The sequence below is a fragment of the Chiloscyllium plagiosum genome, chromosome 9 (genome assembly GCF_004010195.1).
Source record: "Chiloscyllium plagiosum isolate BGI_BamShark_2017 chromosome 9, ASM401019v2, whole genome shotgun sequence".
Taxonomy (NCBI): domain Eukaryota; kingdom Metazoa; phylum Chordata; class Chondrichthyes; order Orectolobiformes; family Hemiscylliidae; genus Chiloscyllium; species Chiloscyllium plagiosum.
The window spans coordinates 36536917-36550266 of record NC_057718.1 but is presented as its reverse complement, the minus strand read 5'-3'; the positions used below and the strand labels follow the sequence as shown (position 1 = coordinate 36550266).

General features: G+C 39.3%; 1 protein-coding gene across 6 annotated transcripts in view; it reads left to right on the top strand.

Annotated features, from left to right (window-relative positions):
• Positions 1-13350, top strand: part of LOC122552779 (echinoderm microtubule-associated protein-like 4) — a 299840-nt gene that overhangs the window by 248540 nt on the left and 37950 nt on the right. For all 6 annotated transcript variants that reach the window (XM_043695706.1, XM_043695703.1, XM_043695705.1 and 3 more), the window contains one exon: positions 6236-6324. In XM_043695706.1, coding sequence (XP_043551641.1) covers positions 6236-6324 — 89 coding nt within the window. The remainder of the gene's footprint in view (positions 1-6235; positions 6325-13350) is intronic.

Here is a 13350-nt window from a genome sequence, read left to right as displayed (position 1 = left end):
TTCATGTGGTTTGGCATTTGTGATTCTGACAAGCCATATATTAAAGAATATCCACATAGTGATGGATGATTCAGTTTGTGGTCGAGATAGAAACACTGAACAGGGCTCGTCATTTCCTGAATTTCAACAGTTCATTTTCAGAGCATTGTAAAATGACTGTGTAGTTATTTTACTGCTGTTGAGAATTCAGAGGTGGGTGAAATTTGTTGAAATATTGTACCTTAGCTGAAAACAAAGCATTGCCAATGGGTTATCTCAATAGATCGAGCATTAAAGAGTATATCTTACGAAATCTGTGCCTTGCTCTGATTAAGTTGAGGTCTATGAGCAAGACTTGATACAAATGTTTCCTGTCTGTCCAAGTGTGTCATGCACTGTTCAATTTTTTTACAGCTAGATCATATTATGGATATCATGGGGAAAATATTTCATAGTTATTTACACTTATTCAGATCTGCAGTGTACTTAAATATAAAACTATTTGTCCAGACTGTCTCATGTTGAGAAGGATTAGAATGATTAGGCAAAATATATTCTAACATGAACCTGAAGAGCAATACTTCTAACTTATCTAATGTTTTGCCACAAGTTGCTAGAAAATTAATGATATTTGTAGTCTCATTCTCATTTAATGTTACATTTTGGCTCTTTTGGTTACATTTTATAAGATTTCCAAAAAGATGCAGGTGAAGTGCATCAAGATAGAAATAACAGTTTTGCTGAAAAAAGAGGAACAGTTGTGAAGCTTTTTGTCTTGCACTCATTAGGAGAGATGCAAGAAAGCAAAATTTCAAACAGTCGAATTAAAGCATGAAAACAGGGTGCTGATTGGTTGTTAAGTTGACTCTAGTCACGTTGTTAATATGACAAATACACCAGGGAACTGTTGTCCTCCCACACTTTCACGCAATCCAGACATTGAGCAATGTCTGAACATATTCCTTTTTTCCTACAGAGGACAGATCCCTGCATTTAAATATCAAGTGCATATGGAACAAATATGAGCCCGACTCAAAATCTTTAATTGTTTTTCTTGTAATTCTTAGCATGGTCACATACTGACTGTGTTCAAAATATGTGTGCTTGCTGAACAATCGAAGTCCCTGTCCTGATGAATGCAAGATGAAAAGTTTTGTGTTGTTTCAACAATGTTCAATTTCTCTACTACCAAATGATTAGGGGTAGGGTCATTGCATTCTAAAGATTCTGAACAGCAAAAAGGTTTTTGTGGTCCTGATCAATGATGATATCCTTTACATGGAAATCTTTAAAGAGTGTTTAGAGCTGGTTTTGTCTGTTAATCCGTACTTTCATAGTTAACGAAGCTGTGAGGAAGGAAGAAAAGCAAAATAAATTTTTGTAAAGAAGTTATGGATAGTGTTATGTGAAAGGTGGGTGCTTATAATATTGTGTAGTTAGCCTGAGGATTGAACAAATTTTACAAACAGCAATGAATGACTGCATAACTGATAAGTGAAGAAAATAGAAAATTAAAGTGAATAGTAGGAAACATAAATTTAAGAGCTTTTAAAAATATGCAAAAAGGAAGAGAGTAGACTAAGTCAAACAGTGATCCCTTAGAGGCTAAGATCAAATGAATTGTGATCAAGAATAAGGAAATGGCAGAAATAAACAACTATCTTGATTTGACTTCACAGAATGCAGAAGGCATACTCAAAATTGTGCAGAACCTAGGGGTAAACTGAGAGAGAGGAATGTGAAGTAAATAAAATACGCAGGGGAAAAATGGTAAACAAACACATGTAATAAAGCAAATGAAATCCCTGGACCTGATCACTGGTCTCACTGCAGTGTCGAATCACTGGGCTGTTAAGATTCTTCTAAGAAATTGAATAGAATTTCAATAAATGAGTGGTGGTAACTTAGAGGTTCTGACAGGGTAGATACATTGTATTCTTCTCACTAGAGGGACTCGAATTTCTCAAATATTTTAAACTAAAATGGGTAAATCTTTTAAAACTCAGATAATGAGAAATGGTTTTCACACTGTGTCATTGATCTTTACAGTTGTCTACCCCAGAGGGTCATGGATCCTCCAGTCAAAGAGTATACTCAAGAGTGCTTAAATTCTTAGAAAATCAAGCGATAATGAAAATTGGTTAGGGTGTGGATTGAAATCAAATATTAACCATGATCTTATTAAATGGCAGAGCAGATTTGAGGGACCATATGACGACCTTGATAAAAGTGGAGATGCTATATAAGGTGGTTAGAGTTGTAGCCTAACAATCTTGGCAATGTTAGCACAACTGTGAAGAAGCCGAGAAAAGTTAGTAGCATTCACCCTTGTGGAGTGCAGAAGATCATTATTAATCTTCTGCCACTGCTGGGCATTTCTCTTGATGCACAGCTATGACTTAGCTGGCTGTGACTGGTGAGGTGACCTCTTTTGCCAATCCACAGGAAAGAAGGTGATCCTCCTGTTCACCACCTTGCCTACAAGTGTCTTCATGCTCTCATCACTGTTGTAGGCTGGCAGCTTCCCTTCTGGAAGACATCCTTTCCCAAAGTATTGGAGCAGCAGGGTATGAAGGATAGTTTCTGCCTTACAGGTTTTTGAAGTGGTGCGCAGTTGGATTTTAAATACAATGATGGAAATGTGTTGCTGGAGAAGCGCAGCAGGTCAGGCAGCATCTAGGGAACAGGAGAATCGATGTTTCGGGCATTAGCCCTTCTTCAGGGAAGAAGGGCTAATGCCCGAAACGTCGATTCTCCTATTCCCTAGATGCTGCCTGACCTGCTGCGCTTCTCCAGCAACACATTTCCATCTCTGATCTCCAGCATCTGCAGACCTCATTTTCTCTTTTAAATACAATGCCAACTGTGTGAACAGTGCAAGATCCCACTAGCTGTCACATGTTTTAACTTGTGGAGTGTAGGTTGATAATTAATGAGGTGAGCAGCAGAAGATTGCATGAGAAAAGTAGCCATGGCAGGGAACCTCCATAAATTCCTTGACAATGACATTAAGTCAAAATGGGAAAATTCAATTCAGTGTTTCAGTTCTTGCTGTTTAATTGAAAATTGGCAATTGAAAATGTGTAAATTTTAAACAAGTGATAGGTGAGGTTGGGGGCAGATGGGGAGAACGTAAGTGTATATCTGTGCTATTGTGGAAGGCTTGCCAGCTGTTAGCTCTGTTAACAGGTATTGCTGAGCTAGCTGAACATGCCCAGCATTTTCACTTTGTATTTTTAAACTTGATTCAATGCTGCATTGAAGACGTAGTATATGCAATATCATATCCAAGACTTGCAAAATGCATCTGCTAACCTGTTTTGCATGTCTTCTACTTAGTCAGGTCAGAACATGTCCTGTTGTTTTTATACGGCTCGACTGAAGCTACTTATCTAGGTGTAAAAGTATTCTTATAACTGTCCATTTAGAGGTGCCTTAGATTTTTTGAAGATGACTTTGGCATTTTCAAAAGCTACTTTTAACTTGTGGCATTTTACATTTTATATACTTTGCTCATGAGTTTAATTCTGCTGTTATTTAAATGCTTGCATATGGCAGTAGGGTGGGAATCAGAAATTAAGATCTCATTAACTATTGAGAAATGTTTCAAAGGCATCCAATTTTCAGACACTGTTTTTATTGTTTTCTTGTAACATTTAATAAAGGTTAAGAGCTTTGCAGTCATAGCCAAGAAAAACATTGAAATTTGTCATACTATTGCAGAACTTTGCAATTCAGTCAATGGGAGCATCATGATTTTCTAGTATATGCCTTTACACGGTTGATCCATTCTAAAGTTTATCTAAAATGGTGCATCCATTTTCAAAGCATGCATCTCCATATTACATTCTTTCGCTGGTACTCAAGTAATGCATTCTGACCTCTCTAGCTATGTCAAGGGCATCTTGAAAGCCATTATACAGTGCCCCCCCCCCCCAAGCTTAGGTCACGACACTACAGATTTCTTTCAGCAACTCGGTACCCACGACTAGTCGAACCAGGGACATTCCTGTCACAATGGACGTATCAGTACTCTACACCAGTATCCCCCACAATGATGGCATGACTGCAACAGCCTTGGTACTCAATAACAACTGCCAATCTCCGAGCACCATCCTACAACTCATCCGCTTCATCCCTGACCACAACATTTGCATCTTTGACAACTAATTCTTCATCCAGACACACAAAACAGTGGTGGGACCAAATTTGTACTCCAATATGCCAACTTTTTCATGCACAAGTTTGAACAAGACTAATTTGCTGCACAGGACCTCCAACCAGCATTATACACCAGATACATTGATGACATTGTCTTCCTCTGGACCCATGATGAGAAGTCACTGAAAGAACTGCACAGTGATATCAACAAGTTTCCTCTCACTATCAGACTTACCATGGACTACTCTTTAGTATGTGTCACATTTTTGGACACGCATCTCCATCAAGGATGGGCTCCTCAGTACTTCACTCTACCGCAAACCCACTGATAACCTCATGATGCTACACTTCTCTGGCTTCCACCCTCAACCAAGCCCTACACATACACAGGATCTTTTCAGATGAGGAGGAACATGATAGACACCTGAAGGTGCTTAAGAATGCTCTTGTAAGAGCAGGGAACGATACTCAACTCCTCAGTCGCCATGGGATGCAACTAATTGGGTACCCTTCATTGTCCAGTACTTCCCGGAGCGGAGAAACCACACCACGTTCTTCGTAGCCTGCAACACATTATCGATGAGGATAAGCACCTTGCCAAGACTTTTCCTGTGCTTCAGTTCTTGCCTCTAAACAACCATCAAGCCTTAACTTGACAGGCTTGTTCGCAGCAAACTGCCCAGCCTTCAGGACAACATCGACCACAACACCGTACAACCCTGTCATGGCAACCACTGCAAGATGTGTCAGACTGTCGACATGGATACCACTATTACACGTGGGACACCACACAACGTGTACACAGCAGGTACTCATGTGACTCAGCCAATGTTGTCTATCTCATAAGCTGCAGGCAAGGATGCCTTGAGGCATGGTACATTGGTGAGACTAGGCAAACACTACGTCAACAGATGAATGGACACCGCGCAACAATTGTCAGTCAGGGGTGTTCCTTCCCAGTCGGGGAACGCTTCGGCAGTCAGGGACATTCAGCCTCTGATCTTCGGGTGACTGTACTCCAGGGTGGACTTCAGGATACACAACAAACACAGAGTGGTAGAGCAGAGGCAGATAGCCCAGTCTGGTACCAATGAGGATGGCCTCAAATGGGGTTCATGTCACTGTACAGGTGACCCCACTACACTATTCTCCCTCTCCCTCTCAAGCTCTCACTCTCTTTCTCACGGTGTCACACTCATTCTCTCTCGCCCGCCCTCTCGCAGTCATTCTCTCTCATCTCTTCCCCCCCCCCCCGCTCGTGTCCCTGCTTGCACNNNNCCTGTCCCCCTCTCATGTACGCCTACGCGCGCACACACACACACCAGTCAGTGGGGTGAATTTGCACAATTATATATGCAGATACATTCTAGTTTGCTCAAAAAGCGCACAGTCTGCAGGCTGTCATTCCGTGTAATATTTTATAAATTCCACTTTGAAAATAGAACCAGTCTGACCCAAGATTGGGATACAGACAGACTCTAACCTATCACTTTTAATGCATTGTCTGAGCTGAGATGTCATTTTTTTTTTATAAAACCTGAAGTTGTCTTGAGAATGTGACTTAGAAGAAGTCCTGGGATTTCTATATTAATGAACTGAAACTGCAACCCATTCTAAAAGATGAAATCTTTTAGCAATCTAGGTTTGTTCAATATATCATATCAGTTGCATGACACTAATCTTTTGCTATAAATGCTGTGTCTTAAGGTCGTGCTCCACAGCTACTTGATGAAGGAGCTCCGCTCCAAAAGTTAGTGCTTCCAAATAAACCTGTTTGACTATAACCTGGTGTTGTATGATTTTTAACTCAGTATTTTTAGATCAAATTCTCTTCACAATTAACATAAGGCAAGCGTCTCTCTTCACTTTCAGGCGAGGCTTATGTCATTTATTTAGAATATTAACATAGCACAGCTATATGTGGGCACGTGTTAAGCAGAATAAAATAGTTGAAAAAAGGAAAAGTTTTAAATGATTAGTGGACTGAAGAAGACTTTGTCAAGTAAATATGACGTTTATTGATGAATACTGCAATACAGTAAGGAATTGCATAATTATAGATGAGCTTGATTTATTAATATTTCTTGCACAACAGGTGGTTTGTTCTAGATGCTGAGACTAAAGACCTGGTTTCAATACACACTGATGGGAATGAACAGCTCTCAGTGATGCGATATTCTCCAGGTAATTGAATTTGTTTCACACGTTCCAATTACTGTAATAAAACAACATTTAAAACTTTTTACTGGTATCATGAGCACAATTTGTTTGCTAATGAAAAGCTCCCAATTATAGATACATAGATTGTGCGAAGATTTGTAGCTCGGGTGCTCGTTGTTGTGGTTCTGTTTGCCGAGCTGGAAGTTTTTGTTGCAAACGTTTCGTCCCCTGGCTAGGCGACATCATCAGTGCTTGGGAGCCTCCTGCGAAGCGCTTCTTTGACGTTTTCTCCGGTGTTTATAGTGATCTATCCCTGCCGCTTCCGGTTGTCAGTTTCAGCTGTCCGCTGTAGTGGTTGGTATATTGGGTCCAGGTCGATGTGTTTGTTGATGGAGTTTGTGGATGAATGCCATGCCTCTAGGAATTCCCTGGCTGTTCTCTGTCTGGCTTGCCCTATGATAGTAGTGTTGTCCCAGTCGAATTCATGTTGCTTGTTGTCTGCGTGTGTGGCTACTAAGGATAGCTGGTCGTGTCGTTTCGGGGCTAGTTGATGTTCATGTATGCGGATTGTTAGCTGTCTTCCTGTTTGTCCTATATAGTGTTTTGTGCAGTCCTTGCATGGTATTTTGTACACTACATTAGTTTTGCTCATGTTGGGTATCGGGTCCTTCGTTCTGGTGAGTTGTTGTCTGAACGTGGCTGTTGGTTTGTGATACATAGAAAATAGGAGCAGAAGTAGGCCATTTGGTCCTTCAAATTCACTCCATTATTAATAATGATCACGACTAATCACTCAACTCATCCTGTTCCCACTTTGTCCCCATACCCTTTGATCCCTTTCCCCTAAGAACTATATCTTACCCTTCCTCGAAAACATTCAATGTTTTTGTCTCAACCTCTTTCTGTGGCATACAATTCCACAGGCTCACCACTGGGTGAAGAAATCTCTCCTCATCTCAGTATCCAATGACTCATTGCCATATCCTGAGACTGTAACCCTAGTTCTGGATTTCCCAGTCATCAAGAAGACCCTTCATACATTTACCCTCTCTAGTCATTAAGAACGATGGCACAGATAAAGGCCTTTCACCCCCCTATTAGAATTTTATAGATTTCTATGATATTCCCCCCCTCAAGCTTCTAAACTGCAATGACTATACCCTAACCGATCTAATCTCTCCTGCTGTCCCAGGAACAATCTGGTAAACTTTTGTTACACTCCCTCCATTACAAGAATAACTTTGTTTAGATATCAGAATTGCACACAATATTCAAGAAGGCCTGTACAGTTACAGCTAGACATCTCTGCTCCTGCACTCAACCCCCTCACTATGAATGTCAGCGTACCATTCACCATCTGCTGCTTGCTTACTTTCAGTGCCTGAAGTACAAGATACTGAAGTCAAGTTGCGTCTCCTCCTTTTCCAATCTATCACTGTTTAGATAATCTGCTTTTGTATTTTTGCTTCCAAAGTGGACAATCTCACATATATCCACGTTATACTTCATCTTTCATGCATTCATCCCTTTCATTCAACTTGTCCAAAACACACTGAAACATCTCTGTATCCTCCTCACAGTTCACCTTCCAAACCAGCTTTGTGTAACCTTAGAGACTACTTTTAATTCCCTCATCTAAATCATTTATATATAAATTGTGATTACCTGGGGCATACACACTGATCCCTGTGGCACTCCACTTGTCACTGACTGCCACTCAGAAAAAGGCATATATTTAGTCCCACTCTTTGTTGCTTGTCCATAACCAGCTCCCTATGTGTCAGTACCCACAATTCCAAGCGGTTTAATTTTGCATACACATCTCTTATATGGGACTTTTATATATGAGATATAAAGTAAATAAACCAAATAAAACACACCCACTAGCTTTTTTTAAATTAACTCTACTAGGTACATCCTCAAAAAAATTCCAATTGATTTGGCAAGCATGATTTCCCTTTCGTAAATCCATGCTGACTCTGTCCAATCCTGTCAATGTTCTCCAAGTGCTCTATTATTAAGACTTTTATAATGGACTCTTGCATTTTCCTTACAAGAATGTCCAGTTCAACACCTATAATTCCCTAATTTCTCTTTTCCTCCTTTTCTGAATAGTGAGGTTAGATCAAATATCCAGCAATCCATAGGGACTGTTTTGGAGTCTATAGAATCTTGAACGATAACCACAAATAATACTGCTGTTTTGAGTGCCACTTCCTTATCTACTCAGGGATGTAGATTAAAGGGCCCTGGGGATTCGTCAGCCTTTAATTCCATCAATTTCCCAACAACATGTATCTTCTAATACTGAGTTCCTTTAGTTCCTATCTCTCACTAGACACTCTGTTACCCAATATTTTTGCAATATTAATTGTGTTCTTCTCTATGAAGACAACCAAAATGATTCCGACTATAAGGGACCCACATTTATCTTCATTAATCTTTTTCTCATCATGTGCAAACTGAATATAAAAGCTTCTGGTCCCTGTAAGCTTACTCTCGTACTCTTACTTTCTCCTCCTTGATCAATCCCTTTGTCCCCTTTTGCTGAAATCTAAATTGCTACCAATCTTCAGGTCTGCTGTTTTCTTCAGCCAATTTGTACACTCCATACTTAGATCTAGTACTATCTCTAATTTTCCTTTTTAGGCATGGTCAGACCACCTTTCCCACTTTATTTTTGTGCCAGTCAGGAATGAACAATTGTTGTGGTTTCTCCATACACACTTTAAATGCTTGCCTATCCACTGTCATCCTTTTAAATAATGTTCCCCAATTTATCATAGCCAGCTCATGCATCATAACATTATAGTTTCGCTATTGAGACTCAGGACCCGAATCACCTACACCACTCAACATCTTAAAGAAGAATTCTGCCATATTATGGTCACTCTTCCCCCAAGGGAGAGAGCTAGATTGCCAATTATTCCTTTTTCATACAACAGTACCTAATCTAGGATGGCCTGTTCACTAGTTGTTTTCTCAATGTATTGATCCAGAAAACCATATCATTTACACTCCAGGAAATCCTCTTCCATAGAATTGTTACAGGTTTGATTCTTTCGGCATTCATGCAGAAACTGGAGTTGTTCGTATGTGGCGCTATCCTGTGCCAACCGCCTAAGGGCCACATACGAACAGGTTTGATTTGCTCTATCTATACGCAGATTACAGTCGCCCATAATGTGCCTTTCTTGCTTGCGTCTCTTGTTTCTTATGTAATACCTTCTCCAATGTTACCACTTCAATTGGAGGGTCAATATACAATCCTGACTACTATATTCCTTTGATACAGGAATCCTTTGATATCTGCCCATACAGATTCCACTTCCTCTGTTGTGTTAAAACTCATTAACCAGCAATGCTACTCCATCTCATTTTCTTCTTTGTCCTTTCTAAAATCTGTATACCTTTGGATCTTCAGTCCTCATTGCTGTTCACTCTGCAGTCATGCCTCCAAAATCCCAACTATATCATACCTATTTATATCTATCTGTGTGACTAATTTCTCCACTTTATTATGAATACACCATGCATTAAGACCTGGGGTCTTAAGGCTGGTCTGTTATGGGTTCTTATACCCTTTCTCATTATTTTGCACTGTGGCCCTGTTTGATTTTTGTCCTTTAATTCTCTCTCCGTAACTTCTTATTTCCCAATCTGTCTTTAGTTTTTGTCATTGTTTTCCTTTTCTCTATAGCCTTGTGTAGGTTTCCACCACCACCACCATTGCCATTTTAGTTTAAAGTCGACCCTTCCTCCCACAGAGCCAGTTCAAATGCTTTCCCCCTTGCACCATCTCTCCAGTCATTTATTCATCTGATATATCCTATTCTTTCCACTCTGACCAGCACATGGCATTGGTAGCAATCCTGAGATCATTACATTGAGGTCCTACTTTTTAACTTGATTCCTGACTAACTATATTCTGCTTTTAGAACGTCATCCCATTGTTAACCTATGCCATTAGTATCTGTGTGTACCACCACCACTAGTTTTTCACACTCCTAGTCCACAATGTCCAATAGCTGCTCCAGACATCCTTGATCCTTGCATCTGGTTGGCAACATGCCAACCTGGTGCCTTGTTTGTGGCCACAGAAACATCTGTCTGTTGCCCTTATGAATGAATTCTATATTACCATAGCCACTCTTATTCATCCTTTACTGTGCAGCAGAGTTAGGCATGCTTCCAATAATTTGGTTGTTGCTACTTTTCTCTGAGAGGAAATAATAATATCCAATAATATCCAAAGTGTATACTTGTTTTACAAATAAATGGCTGCCTTGTCCTCTCTCACTGTTTGGTAGTCATCCATCCCCTCCATGTCTATAGAATCTTAGTCTTCGGGATGACCACTTCTCTATACGTGCTGTCCATGACATTTTGAGCTCTACGGATGCTCCACAGTATCGTAAGCTATCCAGCTTTGAAACTTGGGCTTCCGGGAGCTGCGGCTGGAGACACTTCTGATGTATTCTGGTCCCAGGCACCGGAACTATACCTGATTTCCAACAGAGAGCAGGAGGAGCACACCATGGCCTTGATATCTCCTTACTGCCTGAACTGTTGTGATTTCCCGCGTTTCATTCAATTCTTTTTCCTTGGACTCATCAGGACAATTCACAAGAATATCAATTTAAAGAGAAAACTATCATTTATACTGTATGAGAAGGGGTGCTAATTCATTGGCGACTATTTGGATCACCGATGATCGATAGAGGTATTACCATGGAAAATTTGTCAGTTAGGGACGATCAAATGTTAACTGTCAGATACCTGAGCACACAGTCAACCTGGCTGGAATCAGATTTAAATAACGTCTGGCAGTTTATAGGTTGCATTACATAAATTGTGTATTATTTTATATATTGTATGGAAGTTAGTAAACAGGAAGAAACTGTACTGCTTGTAAAATGATCTAGAATGAGAAAGCACAGATTTTTAAGTGATTTGCAAAAACAGAAAAAATGTGAGAAAAAGCTTTTTCACACAACGGCCAGTTTGGGGCAAGACATATGGTGGAAGCAGATTCAGCTGAGGCATTCGAGGGAACATTACCTGTATTCAACTAATCATCTAATGTGCAAGGAAAAGGCAGGAGAATGGCACCAAATAATGATATTCATTGGATATCTTGTATGGTCAATATTTCCACAGTTCAAGCCATTCTATGCTTGCATCAGGTTTTTTATTTATGTGATAATGAGATAGTTTTGTCTTGTAAATATAAAAGTCATTACTTGTTGGAGTAATTATACTTGCAACTTAAAGTGTTGTGTATTTGGGTTCTACTTTTGATGAAATAGAATGCCATCCAATTGCATTGAAGCCCATACAGAGACTTTAATTTTCACACTTGAAAATATCTGCAAATCGTACAAAAGAATTTTAAATTTGCTGTTAGATTATAGATGGCTTGAAAGTCCAGAAAATAAACATCAACTGTGAACAAGCAATTATTCCTTTCTTGGGGAAGCATACTGCTAAAAAAAAAATGTATTTTGAACTTTCATTTCTGTCAAATATCTTCTAAGTTCAGCACTTGATTGCATTTTTTTATCCCTATAATAAAATTGGAAGTTGGCTAAACCTTAGCTTAATTTATAACCTGCCTCAATCCTCTGCTGCAGTTTTACTCTAGCTCCTTGTCTTTGTGTCATTAGGCCTATATTCAGGATTATTTTTGAGCTATATAAGTTATTTAGGAGTATGCCCATTCTTTGTCAGTTTCTAGGCTCTCCTGGTACACGTAGTTAAAAATCACACAACAGGGTTATAGTCCAACAGGTTTAACCACCTAATGAAGGAGCAGCGCTCTGAAAGCTAGTGCTTCCAAATAAACCTGTTGGACTATAACCTGGTGTTGTGTGATTTTTAACTTTGTACACCCCAGATCAACACCGGCATCTCCAGATCACTGTACCATTTGTTACCAGGAAGATTTTATATTACTGTACATGAAGTATATCAACTTGTTCTTCAAAAAAATCATTTTTGCTCCAATTATCTAGAACTTTAAAAAGTACTGATAGATGATTTTGCTTCTTAGGTAGCTTGCCTCTCTGCTGAGTTGGTCCCTTGGGGATATTTACTTTACTGTATCATTTCATATTTTAATTTCATTAACTAATTCCAAACTTATTTTAGCAAGAGAAGTTGACATAGTGACATTGTCACTAGACCAATAATCCTGAAGTCCAGGCTAATGCTCTGGAGATGGGAGTATAAATCCCATCATTACAGCTGGTGGAATTTGACTTCAATTAATAATCTGGAATATAAAGCTTGTCTCAATAATGGTGACCATAACCATTATTACGAATTTTTCTAAAAACCCATTGGTTCACTAATATTCTTTCAGGAAGTAAATCTATAATTCTTTCCTGGTTTGGCCGACATTTGACTCCAGAACTACTCCAATGCAGTTGACGCGTAACTGTCCTTTGAAATGGCCATTCAGTATCTTTATATAATGCACAAATTATTTAGACCTAAATGTTCCAGATTGGCAAGATGACAGTAAATTGCAATCACTTGAATGGTGACAAAGGAAAAGCTCTTGCCACAAACATCTCTAGTGCAGCTTTAAAAGTTGGCAATAATCAAAATTGAGGCTAATGACCTGATGAAAGATGAATTGAAACATTGCCTTTTGTTTCTCTCCGAACAGATGCTTCCTGACTTGTTAACTGTTTCCAATTTTCTGATTTTTATTTCTTAAATAGTGCAGATCTTTGAAATTATGATTTGATCAGCCCCTTTTTTTAAATTTAGAACAGGCTTAATGTTACTCTGCCCTTTTTTTAGGCTTCAGCCAATTGAATAATTAAGGTTTCAGTTTCCTGAGAGAGCACGTTTGTCATAAATAGTCACTCACACAACCTGTACTCAGAGAGCATTAGTGCCAGTTATGAGACAGCTTGTGCCTGAGATTGAATTATAGCAAGCTACCCATAACAGAAGTGTGTGTGTGTGTGACTTTATTAGAGAACTGGAGATTGCTAACATAATAATTTCAGTAAATTGCATGATATGTTGTTTAAACTA